The sequence below is a fragment of the Mycteria americana genome, chromosome 1, assembly GCF_035582795.1.
Source record: "Mycteria americana isolate JAX WOST 10 ecotype Jacksonville Zoo and Gardens chromosome 1, USCA_MyAme_1.0, whole genome shotgun sequence".
Classification (NCBI taxonomy): domain Eukaryota; kingdom Metazoa; phylum Chordata; class Aves; order Ciconiiformes; family Ciconiidae; genus Mycteria; species Mycteria americana.
In genome coordinates this window covers 35,047,589-35,067,381 of record NC_134365.1, presented here as the reverse complement: position 1 = coordinate 35,067,381, position 19,793 = coordinate 35,047,589, and the positions used below count along the sequence as shown (strand labels likewise).

The following is a 19,793-nucleotide window of genomic DNA, read 5'->3' as shown; positions in this document are numbered from 1 at the left end:
AAAGATCATGCTTCTCTTCCAAAATAGGTAGACTATTTTATCCCCGCAGCCTCCGGGAAGACTGTTCCAGAATGTCACTGCTAAAACCACCCTCTGCTTGCCAGTCTGCATTTATTCATCAGCAGCCTAAATCCATTTATTTTTTTTACTGTGCCAACATTTTAATACCCGAGCGGTCGCTCCCCTGGTATCTGTAGTGGGAATCTCCTCTGTAGAGGAGTTGAAAAGGACCCAGCTCACATCCCCCCCATTCTCCCACCGGGCTGTACCAGGCCCCGTCTGCCACCGTAAGCACGTGCTTCGTTGCTCCTTCGGTAGAAAAGAGCAGATCCTGCCCTAGTGTAAGCCTCGAGGCTCGCCTTTAAACGTTGCACCTGCAATTTGGACGGTTTAGGCTCTTGAGGAAACGTTAAGAGCACATGTAAAGAGAAATTAAGAGCGCATTTCCAGATAAAATTACGTTTCTGAGAAAGTATTTACAGGGGAAAAAATGCTCATTTGCAAAGCCCTTTTGTGCATAGTGGGGATGTGGTATAAACCAGAAGTATTGGGTCCTGTAAACTTAATTTGAAACAGGCAGATGTCATAACTGAAGAAGTGAACTATGTCCTCCTGCCTCGACGTAGTGCCCTGCAAGAGTCGGGGATGCTCCTGCTTCTTTGGTTGCATGAGAGCAGTTTGATGGTTTTGAGGCAGCCCTGAGGATTTTAAAATGCCCCCAAATTAACCTGGCATCTGAGCGTTCACCATGTACCCCAGGGTGAATCGTTGTTTGGCAATGCTGCAGAAAATTCATTCACAAAATGGGAATTGAGAGAGTTGTGGTGCAGGAGCTTGTTTGTGAATAACATCCTGTTGCCTCAGCACCATGCTGGAGTTGTAGCTCAGCCGAGAGCGGTCGGACTCCGGAAAATATTGGTCTTTCAGTTGATTTGCATTGCTGATGAGGAAATATGTCGCTGTAGCAGACTTGTCTGATCTGCCTTTGGTGTTATTCTTGGTGCTTTTAAGCAACACATCTATCAGAGGAGAGATCAGGTGATCTCTAGATAACAACTGCTTGACACAAGATACACATTACTCTTTCTGCCTATGATACATGAGCTTAGGGATTTGTTTTTGTCTGTTTCTGTTCTTGTTCAGAATAAGTTTAACCGTACACAAAGCATCCTCTGCACATCCTCTTTACCAAAAAAACTTAACATATTCAAATACCTGGAATACGGATATTAGTAGAACAGAGTACTGGGATTACTCTATCCCTCTGTTCCATCCACTTAGCAACAGCATGGACGCAAGATGTTTTATATTTTTAAGTAAGAGGCAACATGGAGAACATACAGAAGATGAACACTGAATATTGAAATGGGACTTGGACAAGCAAATAATTTCTGTTCCTTGATTTGTAGGTGGTTAATCTTTTTTCCTAAGAACAAATAGGATTGGTTTGCTCACTAGTTTATCAGTACAAGTACTGTCTCCAGCAGTTGGTTGCGGGACTGAGTGAATTTGTAAGGTTAGTGACGTTGATGTCATTAAGGCGTGTGAGCTTACTACTGTTCTGCAATGCACTTAGGTTATAACCTGAGGTCCTTCTAACAATACAAAATTGGTTGGTAAGGATAGTCCCTCTTATCCAGGTTTCATTGGTTTCTTCTGGTGATATTGCCTGCTGTTGGTGGTATACATCTTGGGGTTTTTTCTTGTGTTTTATTTAGGTTGCTGACACTGTGGCTGCAGTTTACTCACAAGATACCAACCAAACACTAATATTTGGAGAAACACTTGGATACGTACACTTCCTCACCCAGGATGCCTTTCAAAGCTGGATTAGAACTGACTGAATTGCAGAATATGACTGTCCCTGAAGATGATAACATCAGCAATGATTCAAATGATTTCACAGAGGTGGAAAATGGCCAGATAAATAGGTGAGTATTTTTCCACTGACGCTGCCTGTGCTAAGAAACACACTGTTTAAAAACAGCATTCTAATTTTCAGTATATGTCTTGAATTATTCATTACCAAGTCATGCTCCATTTGAAGATGTAATTTGAATTTCATATGTGACATCTGTTGGGCATAGGCTGCAACAGCAGATAAAGCAAACAAGAGTGGCAATTTATTCATCGTTTTGAATCTTTCAAATTAGTCTAATAAAATGCACAAACGTATAATGTAGCAAAAGGCCGACACTTTGAAATGTCTGCTTGCACACAGGAAAGAAGTAATAATAATTAATACAATTAGACCAACGGCATAATTTGGGGCAAATCGCTTTGTTGACCTTTGATCTCTGATACTACAATTTTAACCTGCCTGGCCACCTCCGTGCACCCAGGCTCCTGGGGATTTACAGCTGGTGGTGTTGGCAGCGAGCGTAGTCCACGTTCGCAATTCGGCAAGGTAAACTGGGCAGCGGCTGTCGCTCCCTGAAGCGAGGATGGCAAGAAGCCAGTAAAACAGAGACGTATACCTAACTCATGTCAAGTTTAAAAAATGCATCTATTTATCAATATTGGTGAAAATCATTACGTTTGTTTAAATTAGACTGTAGACTTTTCCTATAAGCTGCACAGTCATTTCAAAGAGCAGCCTGTTCCACCTGAGAGCCGTTCTTCAGGCCTTCCTACCAGCCTCCAACAGGTGCTGAGCTGTCCTGTTCACAGGAAAGACCTGCTGACAGACTCTTCTGGGGTTTTGTGAGCTGTAAAAGAAGGAGCTGTTTTTCAATCAAATGTCCTGTTCAAATATTGCCAGCCGAGGTGGAGCACACCGGCCGGCCGGTGCCTGCGCGGGGATCCAACCCTGCCCGGCACGGGTGATGCTGAGAAGCCTCTGCTGGCACATCATCCTGCTCCTTTACTGCTGGGCTGCCACTCCCTGTGTTTATGGTCTTTAAAAACCTCTTCTCTTGCCCTTTCTTCCTTTTGGCAGCAGCTTCTCCGGCTACCCAGAGAAACTCACTTTCTAGTGTAAAAACAAAGTTAAGAGCTGGTTTTTCCCAGGTGAGGGTAGAGTTGTGTGGCTCTCGTGGCCATGCGGGTGGACGGGGAGCTTGGCGGCGGGCGCAGGAATAAGCTCCCGGCGTTGGCCGTACCTTGCACGTAGCAAAACCAGCCGGCCATACCCCAGGACCGAGCAGGGGGCCCTGGCTGGTGGCGTGGGCAAGCCCCCGCCGGCAGGAGGGTGCCAGCCTGCCGCCCCGCCGCCTGCCTGGGGGAAGTCCTGGGGCGGTCGCCAGCTGCACCGTGTAGTGGTGCGACCGCAGCGCAGCTGTGCTGATGAAGGTTAGAGCTGGCCAGGAATTTTCTGATGCAACTGCTTTGATGGAAAGTGCCAAAACAAAATGCAAACCACTTCTGTAAAAAAAAAAAGGGGGGGGGGGGGGGGAGGCAAGAGCAAGAAAAAACCCCCCTCCAACTTTGCCAAAACAAAACAGTTCCAGTATGAACCTGCTTGCTTTCCTGCTGGCTCAGATGGTAAGGCGAGGAGCTCAGGGGCTGACAGTGGTAAATTCGCTCCCTGGAATCTGCCGAGGATTTATATCCTTGAGAGGAGAAGGGCTGTACTGGGCTGGCTGCACCTCCCCAGCGCTTTGGCTGGTGCCACCAGTAACTGTTACGGGGAAAATCCCTGTTAGCGCTGCATCTTTCAGTGAATGTTTATGGAGGGTGTGGAAGGAACGTGTGCCCTCTATGCCTGACCTCAGCGGTCACGATGTGCTTTGTGGAGTTGGGGCATGGTAAGCATGGCAAGGTCTGCGTCGGATCCAGACTGCCTGCAAAGGGAAGAAGAAAAGTGGGGTGAGGAAAGAGCATCAGAAACTCAGAGACAGGATTTCTCATTACTGTTCTGGCTCTTAGGGCAGATGAACATATTCCACAATTTTCCATTCCGTTCTGGATAACTTTTTTCCTCTGCAGAGCATCATTTGCTTGTAGAATGTCGCCCATTACGGTTGTCTTATCCCTCTGCTGGGGTGCTTGCAGGATAGCTACTTACTCGTGCATCCCATACGCAAGTATTTTTCCCTATATATCCTGGTGTGTTCATGTTCCCCTCCATGTCTAAAATAAGAGTTTCAAGGCAGCTTGCACCAACCGCAGCTTCCAGGGCAGCAGCACATTGGCGCTGGTGCAGCCCCATCGGCATCCCCGGGGGCTGTGGCCGAGCCGCCCATGGCCACTGCCCGGTCGGTGCAGGCACCTCCACGCCGACACGGGTGATGAGCTGGTGGGCAGAGCCTGCTCTGTACCCCGTGCCAAACGCATCCTGAAAGGATGTGGTTATTGCCTTTCTATGACTATTTTGGCAAATGCCCCGTCTCCGTGGAATAAGAGGTTAACGGGCATATGGAAGAAATAATTTTGTGCTGCCTGGCACACGGTGCGAGGCCTTGTGAAACTCCGAAGTCCATCAAAATCAGTGGGACTTTTTCTGTTGATTTCACTTGAGCTTTAGATTAGATCTGTAATTTTCAACTAACTTTTTTTGTTGTTTCAACCTGGTGGTTTTGCACTCTGTATTTCATTTCAAGCATGTTTTTTCTCCCAATGCATAATTTTTCAAGCTCAATGTAGAGCAGAGTTTTTAAGGGTCTTTTGGAGAAGGGACACCAGGGAGAAGCTGAATTTAGGTCTGGTTGTAAACTCCAAATATTTCCTGATCTTGGAAAATTCTCTAGTTTCCTTCAGATTTCCAGCCTTTTCTGGGCTGTATGTAGGGAGTTGTATGTAGGGAGGGGATGTTGTTTGGAAGGGGCTGTATTGGGAGGGGTATGCAGATGTTGTATGCAGATGTTGAATTTCTTCTGGGAATGTTGATAAAGAGACTTGCATCAAATCCGGACATGGATTTGGTGCCTTTTAACCATGTACACTGGCTATGAAACTTTGCCATCTCTGCACATAACTGTAAACCAGTATTTAGGTGACCTACTGTTTATCTGTAACTACGATGATGCTCTCAGGAAGCTGCTGGCTGAATGTCTGGGTTTACAGCTACTAGTAAGTTATCCACACCCCTTGTTCAGTTAACAAGGTTGTTAGTAGGTATACCCAGATCTGGTCCCAGTTTCATAGTGTAAGCCAGACCAAGGTTTCTTCTGTATTTCTTGTTCCTGCCTGCCCTGGAAATCTTTGCTGTTGCTCAAGCTAGAGCTCAGTTTAAGAAGCTGCCTAAGGATAAAGTTCTGTCATCTTGGCAAAACTAGCTTTCTCTAACAAATGTTTAAGGCATTGTCAAACATCACTTTAATTTAATTATGTTTAAATATATCTGAGATGGCTGAATGGTTTTTGGCTAACTCTGCTTGGCCAAAATGGTTAGCTCAGGGATATCGCCTTAATCAAACATTCCTCATTTAAGTCTTTTAATAAATTAAATTTGGAAACCATAGTTAAACCTGGTCCTTTTAAAACCACTTTATCCATAAGCCTAAGTTTCTACTTTGCACTAAATCAAACCAGGAAAAGTATTAGATGAAGAAATTCCTTCCAAGCCAACCGTGAGGCTTCATGCATCGCAAGGATCAGCTGATTATTTTTTGGCCAGGATATTTTATTAACATGTCTGAAAAGTTTTGTATAAGCTGCTTATACTCAGCTGTGATGTAGGAAGCACAACAGGAAAAGAGAAACATATAAGAACAGGTTGTGTCTTTTAATGATGAGTAAAGCGTTCGAAATGAAGACAACAAACAGTGCAAATGGATTTCATGCTTGTCAGGGAGTCACAGGGCTTTGATGGCACAGGCGGTCCTACTGCACATTTCCACAGCACCTGTCACAGTGGCCTCTAGTCCTTGGGAGGGCTGGGAGAGGCCAGAGTAAACAGTCGTTTCACTTCATTCGTGTCATATTTATAAATGTCAAATACACAACATTTTGTGACAATGAATAGCTTGTTTTCTAAGCACATCTATTAAGCAGAGCAGATGCATGTCATGGTTTGACTAAGATATGTTCCCTTTCACATGCTGTAGGGGAAAAAAAACCACTCTGAAATGAAAAAAAAGTTTATAAAAAGCAAAATATTGGGAAAATTTGTTTCTGTTCAATCCATGGGATTACCTTCTCCCTAATTTTTAATTTAAGTTCAGTAATACATTCCATTTATGGGAAACTTCGGCTGTCATATGGTATGCCTGTACCACCTACCGCACGTGGTCCCGAGGCAACCTTCTTGTCTGGACTTGCAGGTTAATTTGCCTGCAGTAGCAAATGCAGCACGGCCTCCGGATCAGGCGGACCCCACATCCCCCACCACTGCTGAGCTTTCTGGGCAAGCCGTCCTGGGGCTGGGAGGCAGGTGCTGGGAAGCCCCCCGTAAAAAAGCTGGGCGCAATGCTATGTACCTCGTAGAAGGTGTGATTTGGGAGCCCGGTGGCCACGTTCCCATGTCTGACTTTGCTCTCCCATACACATCACACAGCATAAATGGAGAAAAATGTGCAGTGCGACGTGGTAAACCTGGGGTGGATGAGGAGCCCAGCTTATAATAGGAGAGGAGAGGCTGGACAACAAGCCCAGTCCATTTTAATGTAGGACTAACTCAAAAGAAAGTACTTTGGATCAATTTATCAAATCAGACTAGTTTTCTTAAAGTCCCATCCAGAAGGAAGTAATGTGTTTGTTGGCCACAGAAGATACCAGTTCTGCAGAAGCTGTTTACTCTGTCAAAAGTATTCTAATGGAAAGTCCCACGGTTGCTTTATATTCAAGCAATATTACTCAAGTGTTGTCTGTATCATGTGTTAGTTCTTTAACAATAATTTTCATTGAACTTTAATACCAGGTGGCAATAATAATAGTATCTACAAATTTGTTATTTTTGTAGTTATTAAGGGGGGACTGGCTGCAGAGGTATGAGGAGAAGTGGGGGGAGCAGATTAGTTACTTCTATCATAACTCTGACAAAATCTAAAATGACACATGATCTCCATAAATGACAGAAGAAGGCAAAGCCCACAGATGTTCCCAGCAGCGCTTACAAATCCAAAAGAGACAAAACTCTTCTCTGTGCTCCTGCCTGTACAAATTGCCTGCGGGGTGCTTCGAGAGAGAGCTGCAATGTCTTTTTCAAACCGTTCACACTCTGCTGCCTGCGTTCAAGAGGTGGGCTTTAAACAGACATGGAAAAAAAAAAGCACACGCTCTGAATCAGGTTGAGATTTTATTCCATGAGGGTGAAACACCTACATGGTGAGCTTTGGAAAGTTAATTTTGGACCAGTCTATCTTAGAAGTGGTCGCTTTTCACTTCTTAAAACAGGGGAGGTTCAGCCATCTATTCCAACTGCATTAGTTAGTTAGTTAGCCATCTATTCCAACTGGTAAACCTGGCACAGTGTCTGTATTTTACAGCAAATTAGTTGCTGAAGTTAGTAGTTTAAGAAGTATAGGAGAAGCCTATAGCTGTTTTTTATTGATATAAAGGGAGTCAAAGCAGACCAATGGGTAGGAGTCAAAGTTGCAACAAAACCAGCAAAAATACTACATACATTTTGCCAGCTATGCCTGGATTTAAGGGATAAACTCAAAACCTGTATGTAGTACACAAAATGTTAAAGACAGAGTGTGTCAGCTGTGGAAGCCAAGTCAGCAGCATTACAACTACATGATTTTGGCATACACTTAGAAGCTGTGCTAGCATATATTGCTAGTAATTAGGCCACAACCGGGGTAGTACGGAAGTTTGATAGAGCTCTGTCTTTATGAGTTCACGGTTATATTACCAGCCTGAATACCTTTGGATGTACTCAAATGATGCACAGTCTTGAGTCACAATTTGAACTATACATCCCCAGCCAGTAGACGTTCCCAGCTGTGGGAAAGGAGCAGCAGTGCTGCTCTTTGTGTTCAGCGTATTGTTTGTCTGTTTTAATTTAAGAAGAGCCACGTTAATTTACCTACAGCAAAAAGGGTCTCTGACACTTGGTGACAGCCCTTGGTTAGGTATGTAACACGTACAATGGCTGATGCATTAGCCAGTGCAGCCTAAGAACCATCAGTGGATTAACGAAGATGCCAGGGACTTAATTGTGCATAAACCTTGAAAAGATGAAAAGCTGAAAGAATGCTCTATACAAACTAAAATGTTTGCTGAAGAGAGGAATCTGGGAGAAAATAACAGCTCATCCAAATCAGAAGTGTCGTAAATCCCAAGGATACCGACACAGCCGCAGGAGGCAAGTCTTGTTCTGGTGACGGAAAGTTCCTAAATGTGGATGTATCAAGGACACAGAAGAAGTAAAGGGTGCAGAGAAAGAAAAGCTGTTTATTCTGTGCTTCCCTGCACAGAAGTGTTTAATTTTGCAGTATGGTGAATTCAGCGTTGAGTTTTGAAAGACACTTAAATGAAAATCCGGTAGCCCAGAACGGTGCACCAACAGAGCACGTCACCCGGTTCAGAATGGTCCGGGCAGTGCTGGCTGCGTGCGGCACCTCTTCTTCCTCTTAACTCCAGCCATGCCGACCCAATGGTGGCAATTTAGGGTTTTGCAGGGTGCTGCAGTGTCACCCGACACCGAGGGGACAGACAGGGTCTTTTAGGGATCCTTGGCAGAATGATGATGGCACTAGATTGTAGTTACGATTAAAGCTTTATTTTCCTAACAAGATATTAAGATTAGTATAGCACAGAATTTATTATTAGAATGGCACAGGATTTCTACAAGCAGAATCAATGTAGTACAATCTATAAGTAGCATAATACAGAATTTGTTATACAACTTAACTTATAATTTCTAATCACCTGGACCTTCTGCAGATCGGGTCAAATCTTAATACATGGTTTGCTGTATCAATATAACAGTCATAATCTAGACTCAAAAATCATATAAAAGAAGACGAGTCACCCCCTCAATCCTTGGAGGAAGCAGAGGACGGTGGGGGCATCCCTGGCCATCGGGGGTCCCGGGTCTCGCTGTCCAGCAGCAGCTCTGGTCCAGGTTCCCCACTTCGGACTTCTAACTGCTTGATTTTGTGGACAGTGCTCTGGGTGCTGTTAGGCTTCCCTGCTCTGTGGTGGGGCCGTCACCACCACCGGGGGGGCCGGGGGCCTGGGACCTTCAGGGCTGGCAAGGAAGGGGGTAATCAGCCTGGCGCCCAGGAGTCTTGAAGCCAATAGGGAGGGGAAGAAGAAATCTGTTTGGTTTGTCTGCTTGATTCACAGGACCTTCAGGGCCTGATAATGAGGGAAAGGGAATGAATACATGACCCTCTCAGTCACAGAGAATGGCTGCTTGCCTCATAAAATGGTGTTAGTTATGCAAACCACGTTAGCAGGCGTTGGGAGCGGGGGGTACCGGTCACACATACCTCTGCAGGACACCTGGAGAAGTATCTCCTCTTAGTGTCAGTGCAAACAAATTACTTGCCCGTCCACAAAACTGAGCTTCTTCTTTAGTAAATCTCCTAAAAGACCATTCTGTATATATACATTTATTCTGATCTTGTGCTAGTGTTGCCTTTATCGATGCCCAATGTATGCTGGTATCAGTGAAGCATAATCTGGCTCATTAAATGGTTATGAGTTTGACCTCTTTTTGCATACAGTTTTCATACATTGCGTATCTTGTAATCACATGTTGCTCATGGAGTTAATGTGTTCGCATTTTCTAAACGCTGGAAATAAATCCTCTGATTTCTTTCAGCAAGTTTATTTCGGATCGAGAAAGCAGAAGAAGTCTCACAAACAGCCACCTGGAGAAGAAGAAATGTGATGAATATGTAAGTCTCTCTTGCTGTTCTTTCCCCTGTCAAAATGAACTATACGTTGTGCATATGAAGAGCCTTTAGACATGGTCTTCAAAAGTGCTGGGCACACATAATTATAACTGAAATTCAGGTTCCAGTAGGAACTGCCTGTGCTCAGCACTTTAAAAAACCCAAAAAACAAAAAACCCAACCATTTTGGTCGAGTTGAGGCAAGGGAATCCCTCTGGCCTGTGTTAGGCAGGAAGTCCTGGTGGTTTCTTATGGCCTTACAATATATAAATCACGCACCTAAGGTGTTTCACAGGCGTAAGATGGGGTTTAAAGATGGGGTTTAAAATTGAAAGTACAGTATGAGTTGTGTATTGCCTATACCATTTACGTCAGTCTACGAAATCTATAGGACAGCAATCAGAGCGTAGGTCTGATAGGGTTCAGTGACGCTTTTTCCTCTTTCAAACCAATTTTTATTAAGTCGTTTCCATAGCAGTAGTTACTTCTGTCTGATATATCGCAAAACATGGAGTTTGAAGCATAGATGTATTGCCCTGCTTCATTCCAAGCTGTTGCTGACACATCTGTCTTTACTTCTCCAGATCCCGGGAACTACTTCGCTGGGGATGTCCGTCTTCAACCTCAGCAATGCGATTATGGGCAGTGGGATTTTGGGTCTCGCTTTTGCCTTGGCCAACACGGGAATTCTCCTTTTTCTGTAAGTATTAGTGTGGTGAGTAGCTGATCCCTGTGCAGTTTCACTGCGTTTAAAGAACGTGTGCGTTGCCAGTAAGTGGAGGGATTTATAGTCCATCTGTAATCAAGTACAGCATTCAAGCCTGAAAATGTTAGCCACAAGTTTCGGACATTTTTTTTCAGTCAAATTTTTCTGGGGGAAAAGCCAGTACTTGTAATGCTAGAGCAAATTAAGTCCATGTTATTTACTACTGACCTGAGCCTAGCCAGGGATTTTTCTTATGGTTCACAAGCTACACATACATCAGAAATATTCAATAGTAATAGTTGCACTGGGATAGTACCTAGTTCTTACGTGTGTCACAGGATCTCCAGAGCTTTCGTCAAAGCATGGTGCAATAACTACTTTTTTTTTAACCAAGAAAAAGAATATTTATATTCCTTTATATGTTACATATAATATTTTCATCTCACTCCCACAGTTTCTTCAGTTTCTTATGTGAGAGTCCTTGAGAGCCAACATAAATATAGCCAAGATTTTAGTATAAAAAAAGAGTTGAGGTAGAGTACTTAACTCCAGCAAAAAAGAGGCATTTTGTAAAGGAGAATTTTATAGTCTAAAAATGAAACGGTGCCAGTGAATTGAGTAAGACACAGTGTTATTCTGTGTTATTCTGGATCGCAGTATGAGACGTTTCATTGTGAAAAGTGATTGTTAAGAAATCAGTTGGGAATTGTGTGCAGATTTCAGTGATAAATGTTCATTAAGGGAAGAAATACAATAATTTACAATCTTTGAGAACTGTTCAACATGGTTATTGAGTTTACAGATTACTCTAAAGAGGCATCATTTCTTGAATGTCAAATCTAAAAATCTAGAACTTCTGTTATTTCTCAGGGTTTTGAGAAATATATAATATGAGCCCTGTATATAGCAGAGTGGATGGCCAAAGTGGTACGTATAGCCATCTGCTCTGGGGTTTTGTGCCAGAATAGCTACATCCATGCTGCTAGCTTACAATGTGCTGTGGTTGGGTAAAATCTAGGAATAATCCAAGGAGTTAATCCATTTACATTAAGAATGTACAAAGTCTCATAATTGTGTTGTCACTAAGCTAGGCTATAAAGTAGCTGGACTCTTAATTTAGGTCTTTCTTATGCAGAGGGGTTGAGTTTATTTTATTTTTGCTGCTTTTTTTACCCAGTACTCTAACCTGTATGGGATACTCCACCCGTGCTCTGACAAGCACACCTCTGAGGGCACAGACTGGTGGTTGCAAAAGCTGCTATAACCAGACAGAAAAAAAAAAGTTACCTCTCTTCAGCCTTGCTACCTCTTCTGTGATAGCAGTGTCTGAGCCAAGGAGCACCCTCCATTTCTCCTTACTGCTTTAGTTTTCTGTAATCTCGTCCTCTTTTCATTCTTTCAGCAGTTTTTCATGAGGGTTAAGTGAAATGTGAAATGTGTTTGCTCTAAAGGATGTAAAAAGGCAGTTTCTTTTAAGTGAAGTAGATCAGACCAGTGATGTGAACATCAGAGAAACTTCTAACAACGTGTGATGGTGACTGGGCTCGTCTTGGCCCGAGTCATGAGTGTATAGATCTGTACCACCACATTGTACGAAAAAATGCCAAACCTGAATGTAGAGATTTTATACACAAATAACAGCATTATTCTCTACAGAATTAACTGTTTGTATTTAAAAGTGGATGATTGTTTTTGTTAGCTTTATAATGCCTTTAGATCTGTTGGCCTGGAGATAGACCAGCCCGCTGAGATCAAAGGTAAGGAAGCTAGCAGGACCTAAGTGACCAGGTTAGCAGAGCTTTCCCCTTTGAAGCCTGGAGATACAGGATCCTAATGTGGTGTCTGTAGTTATGCCTGAAAGTTGAACTGCTTTAAATGTTCTTTTATCATGCAATAATCTCAGAGTTAAACGTAGTCTATTAGTGTTAGATTTTTTTCTCACGCTCTCATTCAGTGCATTTTTCCCATAAATGTATAGTTCTGCTGTCGCTATCACAGGTAGATCTTAGAATCATTTCTGCTTTACAAGTGATTAAAGATAGAGTCCTAGCAATGCTTTCATTGCTTTTTGCACATGAGAAAGCACTTAAATTCATTGCTCTTGAGTAGCACAGTTCTGGAAAGTTTCTAGGTTGCTTTATCCAGTATTGGCATGCACTGTCTCTGAAAAGTACAAAGCAGAGGCAGAAAAATTAAAGGAGCATTTTCAGTGCTAACAAAGCAGACCCAGCCTGATCTCCACTCTCACAGCTTTTACCCTCCTGCAGTGTGAAGTGCGCACTGCCACGCACACCTGGATCGGTTCAGATCCTATATTCTTGGCATAAGACATGCAAAATAAACATGGCAATGAGTATATATTCTCACATCCTATTTGCATAACTTAGCGCTGTAGCAAAGTGTCATGCTTTTTAGGCAAAAAACTGAGGAAGGAACTCATTGGAACTTAATCCCAGTATTGCTGATAACTACAGCCTAGACCAAAGAAGAGCATCCTTTCCTGTATGCAAAAGGGGAGGAAATCTTGCTGCAGAAAGATGGCACAAAAGGCTTGGGAAATAAGAGATGGGCCAGGCCACCTAGGGATGGCAGGAGCACTCATCACTAGCTCACCCTGCTTGTGGTTTCATCCTGGAGACCCAGCACCGGAGTGATGGATTGCGTTGCAGAGACATACAAGCCGGCCAAGTGCAAGCTGCCTTCAGCCACATTTAGCTCGGTGCTGCACGTGATCTGAAAAACCCTGCTGACGCACAGGGCTTGTTAGATGAGGTATAGCATGAGATCACAACTGAAGTTTCACACTGCTTTCTGCAGCTGCTTCTGCTAGGGTAAACTGGAAGCAGTCACGAAGCCACAGCCTAACTCCTCCAGAGGTTTAGGGCAGGCTGGCAGACCGGCCGTCTGGGAGGCCGTATGGTGGCAAACCCCATGCTCTGCCATGCTTTTCTGCACCCGATACCTTATGAGGGTTCAGAGCTGTTCTGTGCAATAAGGCAGGTGACTGCACGAGCCTCACGGGTCTTCTGGCCCCAAAGCCTGGGACTTCACAGGGGGCTGGGGACAACACGTGTTTCAGCTGACCTGGTAATGTGGCAGCTGGGAGCAAACAGCAGCGGCATCGCAGGAACAGGTTGTTCTTCCCAGCACTGTATCAGTTCTCCTAAACTGTTGATTCTGGATTTGTTGGGGGGAGGTGACTTTTGCATGTGCCGGTTTCTCGCATAGCTGCCAGCACTTCTTTAAAAGCAGGCAAAATAAAAATTAGGGGAGTGCTTTTGGGACTGCAGCGCAAGCTCCCCTGCTTCTGTTTTGAGTTTGTGCAGAGCAAGTGGCACGGACATTTTCATTCCTTTCCAAGGGGTGGTTCTGGCGCAAATATCCCTGTCCATACCACAGTCCTAACACAAACAAGTTTTTCATACAGTGCTAATGAAAATGCCAAGTGTCTCTGTAAGAACCCTATAGGGAGCTAAGGACAACAGATCAGATAAATACCTGGCTGCTTGGGAGTGTTATTTTTACTGCTGCAAAGACTCCATGAGCTCAGTGCCTGAAAAACGGGAGCTTTTAGTATTAAAATAGACTTGATGCTGGCATGTGGAGCTGGAGCCTTTTGGGGCTGGGAGTGAGTCAGCCCAGCAGCCCAGCGCAGGGGCTGTGAGCACCATGCCTCCAGGCAGGCAGGGCTGGGCGGCTTTGCAGGGAAGGAGGGCAGGAGCAGGGCTTAGCAAGTCTGTAAAAAATGGAGCAGGGTGACCTCAGCCAGCGCAATCTCCCTTCCCTTCTCCACCTCCTGGAGGAGAAACAACACCCTTTGGGCTGTACAAAGAGTGTGTTGTTATTGTCAGCCATCATACTTTGTTGGCAAACGAGCAGTTCTTCCTATCACTTGTGTTTCTCCCTGCTCCTCTGGCCCCAAGAAACTTGTGGGTCATTATTTGGCACTAAAGTATTTCTAGTTTAAAATAATAAAAAAGTGGGGGGAGGAGGCTTCTCATCCTGTTCTTTGTGTGTAGTCCTATGAAAAAGATGTGTTGCTGCCTATCTATGGCAGCAGCTTGTTTTCTGTTAAATTTTAGGCTTGTTTTTCTTGGTGTCCTGAGGGTAGTTGTCATAATAAAGAAAGGAATTGCCAACAGATTGTCTGAATGCTCTTCACGCACATCATGAAAACATCATCAGGTCTTTGTGTGTCAGAGTGTTGGAGGGGAAGGCACACATGGTGCTTGGCTTAAAGACATAGAGCAATGAGCAAATGTGTTTTTATGCACTTAGCCCCCGGCACTGACTAATTATCATTTGTGCCAGCAAGTTTCCTACACAAACAGTTTGGTCATTACTTCCTGCAATTCTTCTACATGAAGTCAAATCATGGATCACGGCAGACCAGGAGTGACATCAGTGAGGGAACACCAGTCCCCGCCTGCACCAAATATAAGCCTTTGGTTTCTGCCTTTATGCCCAAGGGAAGCCAGTCGAGCCTTAATTTCCCTCCTCTTCCGCCTCCTTGGGCACTGGCAGGCACATAAAAAGCCCTTTGGGCACCCCTTTGGTAGCATATGAAACGTGTCCTGGGAAAAGATGCTTCCATTTGGTATGGAAGTCTTTAAACAGAGGACTTCCCTTTGAAATTTTTACTCTGCTTCCAGAAAAAAACCTTTAGAGTGGGTGGTGAGGGACATACCTGGCTCATCCCTGCTCTGATTAAATCTTAATTCCTACCTGAAAAGACATCTTTAGTCTTGCTTCTTTCAGTTTGGGGGGTGTAACTCACTAACAGGCTGCGCTCTGCAGCTCTGCTAAGTTTTACTTGGTTGAATCTCTCTGCATGCAGGGCTTTCTACCTCCACGGTAGTGTGGTGGAACTGCAAAAAGCATGTGAATCACATGTATTTTTAGGGCTTTTTGCATTGTGAGGAGAGTGTAAAAATTACCTCAGAGTCAACGGGAATATGACCTGACGTGAAATATTGCAGTGTTAGAGCTCAGCTCTTACAGTAAGCTTTATTTTCCATTCTTTTGTAGGCTGCTTTTGGTTTCAGTGACACTGCTGTCTATTTATTCAATATATCTCCTGTTGGTGTGTTCAAAGGAAACAGGTAATTTAAGATGTTATTATACCGTTTGAGTAGAATTGTAAAGAACAAGAGGTGAAAAGTGCTCGAGTAAGGCCAGGTGCTTTGTGTGAGACGGAGTTTCTGTCACTTTGTGGACACAATAGAAAGGCCTAACACATTTTGGGTCAGAAGCTCAGAATTAACAAGAATGTATGTCATGGCAATGGAGAACGGCATCTGACTGTCACTATAAAGAGAAAAACTTAACTTAATGACAAAGAGTGAATTCTGCTACTGTGAAATGTTGTCTTCAGTGAGCTAGAAGGAACAGCTCATATAGTTTCTTTGCATTACAAAACCAATTGCAAATGAAATATAATGAATCTTTGCCTATGGTGAAGCTTACTTGGAAATATAGTTTGTCCTTAATGGTTAGTGTGAAATTCCTGATAGCCTTTGTGGTGTAGTAGGAGGTTCCCTAGAATAAAATAAAAGGGAACAGTTCCTCCACAGAGAGAAGTGTCTCTGTAAGCAAAATATATTCTAAACAGAGAAATTAGGAGTCACCTACAGTGTTAAATGTCACTGTGCTCTGAAGTCCAAGAGTCTCTTTCCTTGAGTAACAATCTCTGAAGCCAGATTTTTTAAAATTATCTGTGCACAAGATATTAAATTATTTATAATATAATATATTTTATATTATATATTAATATATTTAAATATTTTATAATATATTAATAAACATAAATAGATATTACAGGTATTACAATATCTGTAATATTTTAATATGTAATTTGGACATACATGAGTTACTGTGATAGCATGTATAATGGCAGCAACTGCCTATTTAAATTAGATACGTATGCCTAATTGTGGACACATTTGTGCCCTGTTAGTTCCCAAAATCTAAGCCCTGGTTTCTATGCTGCTGGTACATTTAAGCTCAAGCTTATTGCTTATACAAGCTTCAAAGCAGAAATGTCAGCTATAAGGAACTATAGAGAAAATCAAACAATGGGATGCATTTTAAAAATCATCTGTACAGTGTTAACATCTGCAGTATTTCTCTTTCTGTTCTTATGTATCTCACCATCGTCGCAATGTTAAGTCTTTTTCTCAGCCTAAATCACAGCCAAGGAAAAAAACATTTAACAGAAACACAAACCAATTAATAGAGGAGTTTCTCAAGCTTGACAGATATTTAAAAAGAAGTTTTAGTTGTAATTTACACCTTTCCCTGCTTTTACCAAAAACAATACCACACTGAGAATTCACAAGTTAAGGTTTCATCATTAGAAATTGTAAATCATCCTGTAAACCAGCGGCTGCCCTCATTTGGATCGTTTAGTCAAAGCAAGCGAAATTGCAGAATCACAGGACTGTGTCTGCTCTGGCCAGGCTGCCAGTGCTGACTTGTGGGTCCTGCTGTGCCGAGTTTTGTCTGGAGAGGAGGCTTTCTGCGTCACTCGCATTGCGGGCACAAACCTAATACGCCAGGATGGGGGTACCAGAACTTAACATGCCACTAGGTGTATAGACAGCCTCATTACAGGGGTGTAATAGCCTCATTAAGAGCTTCAGTTTCAAAAGTGACTGGTAGCCAACGATAACATTTATAGACGTCAAGAAAAAATTCCTACATAAATTTCAGCCCTAGTAATTACAAGAGAGCTCTCTATTTACTTGCAAAGGGCAGATATGGCTGCACAGATGGGTGGTTAGCTGAAAAGGAATCATAAGCGTTTTGTCTCAACAGCTTTTGCTGGTGTGTTTGTTACCTTTCTCCTCGTGTTTTTTTCACACAGGCTGCATGGTGTATGAAAAGCTGGGTGAGCAGGTCTTCGGTACCCCAGGGAAAATGATTGTCTTTGGATCTACATCTCTCCAGAATGTTGGAGGTAAAGGAGATGAGGGGTTTTGAAAAACAAAACCCAGGAACATCTTAATAATGTTACAGCTACAAACCAGTCAGGTTCCTCCTTCTCTCAGTGACATCTTGGGATCTTCATGCTCCTCAGTATAGCTGTGGCTAACACTTTGCATGCAGGCCTTTAAAAATGCTGTGTTCGTGAATGATCAGTAGTTTACAGCCAGTTATAGTTTGGTGTCTTCTGTCATCAGAGGCTGATGTGGGAACAGGTTCAGGATGCTTCTCTGTACTTATTCCACAAAATACCTTATCCATTTTCTAAACTGACTTTCTTCTTCTTCCAGCAATGTTGAGCTATCTCTTCATAGTCAAAAATGAGCTGCCTTCCGCCATAAAGTTTCTAATGGGAAAAGAAGAATCTTTTTGGTAAGTTGAATTCATTTTGGTGATTAGATGATAGAATTTAACATTGTGTAGATAAGTTTAAGCATATGTTCATAAAAGCTCTTAAGTATTGGATACTCTTTAGGTTTGTCACAGTAGATTTTCACAGGAATATCTCAGAGGGTTAATAAAAACCAAGACAACTTTGGAAAGGAAAAGAAGATGGATAGGAAATGAAAGGTTAAGTCATCAGCAGTTACTCTCTTCACACACCAGATTTTCGTGCAGAATTGTGATTTATACAAACCTCTTATCATAGGATCCAGTCTTTCACAGTGTTAGGCAACACTTGAAGATATTGGGAACAATGCAAGTTTAAGATATTACGTATCTCTCTGCGTTCTTAGCGTCTTACAGGATTTTGCCCCTGAAGCACTATCCATAGTATGAAATTCTTTGATACTAGCATATGACAACAGCAGAATATTGTGCTTAGATTTCTGCCGCTTATCACTCCTTGACATTTACCAACTTCTTTAATAGAGGGGTAGTATTTCTTTACAGTGGTAAATATCCTTTGCATTGGGTTATATGGTGCGCTGTAGTGCACGAGAAGAAGGTGGAGATCCCTTTCCTCAGGCTTTCATACTAAATTGGACTGAGCAGTGGAAACAGGTCATACAGAACGTCACTAATGCTCTCCCTTCTCCCCTTTCTTGCTTTCCAGCAGGATTCAAAGCACTTTGCTAGAAGGAGATACAGCCTTGGGCTGGCTAGTGCGTGCCAGCCCACATGAGCCTGGTTTGCTGCTCCAGGCACGTGCCCGGGTGGTTTAGCAAACGAATCGAGGTGGCCCCCGCCTGCCCCACTGTACTGTATGTGTGGCCCTTTGCATGATCTTTCCTCATCCTGGCAGGGTGGCTTATATCAGGTTATGGAGGGTGGTGTTCTGCCTCTCAGTCCCGCTCACTGATCTCAGCAGTAGGGTGATACTTTGTCTAGTAACTATGAAAATCTGCCGTATCTGAGTCAGAGCAGTGCCATGTTTTAAGGGCTGGATACTTAATGAGACTACAAAGTTCAGATCTGGCCCCCATCTCTCCTTTTGTAGGAGCTTGTAGGGTAAAGATAGTTCTGTAACTGCAGCAATCAAAGAGGATGACTGAGTGTGAGGAAAACCAGAGAGGGTTTAAGGTGTGCTCATGGTGGTTTTTTTTTTAATGTTTTATACAGGGCATGGTACGTGGATGGGCGGATTCTTGTTGTCACAGTGACGTTTGGTATAATCCTCCCTTTATGTCTCCTTAAGAACTTAGGTAAGATGCAAATGCCATTGTGGGAATAAAATAAAGGAGCCCAGACATCATGCCACTGACAGCCACGCTGGCAACTCAACTGTAATAAAAAAAATGTGCTCTCATTGTAATCTAAGCAGCCTCCCTGGTCCAGAAATAAGCTGTGTTTTGAACATTTTGGAACAAGTAGGCCTAAATTGTCACAGCAGTTGAACTCAGTATAAACCAGCTTCATCCATACAATTGTGGAAATTGATTTAAAAAATTATAGTTAAGAGGGTCTTCATTTCATAAGGCAATTCTATTTTACATGTAGCCTGTAAAAATAAGTTCACAAATTTTGAGATTACAAAAAATAACTTATTTTTCTATCAGCATCGAAATTTTTAGTGGTGAGATTAATTGGAGGTATTGGACTTTGAAGTAAGATGTGTATAGAGGATTGCATTTTCAAATGTGTTTGAGTCCACAGAGATGCCAGTAGGTACGCAATGTATTTTTTTAAAACCATGTAACAAGTTTTGGCAATGAAGTCCTGTTGGGATCTTCCTTTTGTGAAAATAACCCATACTCAGCTGACGTGGCTCGTATCAGGGAATCTGGGTCACGTTCTGATTGCAATTGCACATTTTCAGGTTTGATTCAATTATCACGGCCCCTTTCAACAGTAAAATTAGTAAGACTGCTGAAAAGGTGACCCTTGGGAAGTCAAACTGGTCACAGCAAAGCTCAGGTCTATCTGAAAGC

The 19,793-nt window shown here is 43.1% G+C and overlaps 1 protein-coding gene across 2 annotated transcripts in view; it reads left to right on the top strand.

Moving 5' to 3' along the window:
• Positions 1–19,793, top strand: part of SLC38A1 (solute carrier family 38 member 1) — a 42,625-nt gene that overhangs the window by 7,096 nt on the left and 15,736 nt on the right. For both annotated transcript variants that reach the window (XR_012774439.1, XM_075494507.1), the window contains exons 2-8: positions 1,719–1,931; positions 9,659–9,734; positions 10,316–10,431; positions 15,466–15,539; positions 17,303–17,395; positions 17,712–17,793; positions 18,985–19,067. Coding sequence is in view for 1 of the 2 variants with exons in the window: in XM_075494507.1 (XP_075350622.1) it covers positions 1,813–1,931; positions 9,659–9,734; positions 10,316–10,431; positions 15,466–15,539; positions 17,303–17,395; positions 17,712–17,793; positions 18,985–19,067 (643 nt within the window). In the remaining variant the exon portion in view is untranslated. The remainder of the gene's footprint in view (positions 1–1,718; positions 1,932–9,658; positions 9,735–10,315; positions 10,432–15,465; positions 15,540–17,302; positions 17,396–17,711; positions 17,794–18,984; positions 19,068–19,793) is intronic.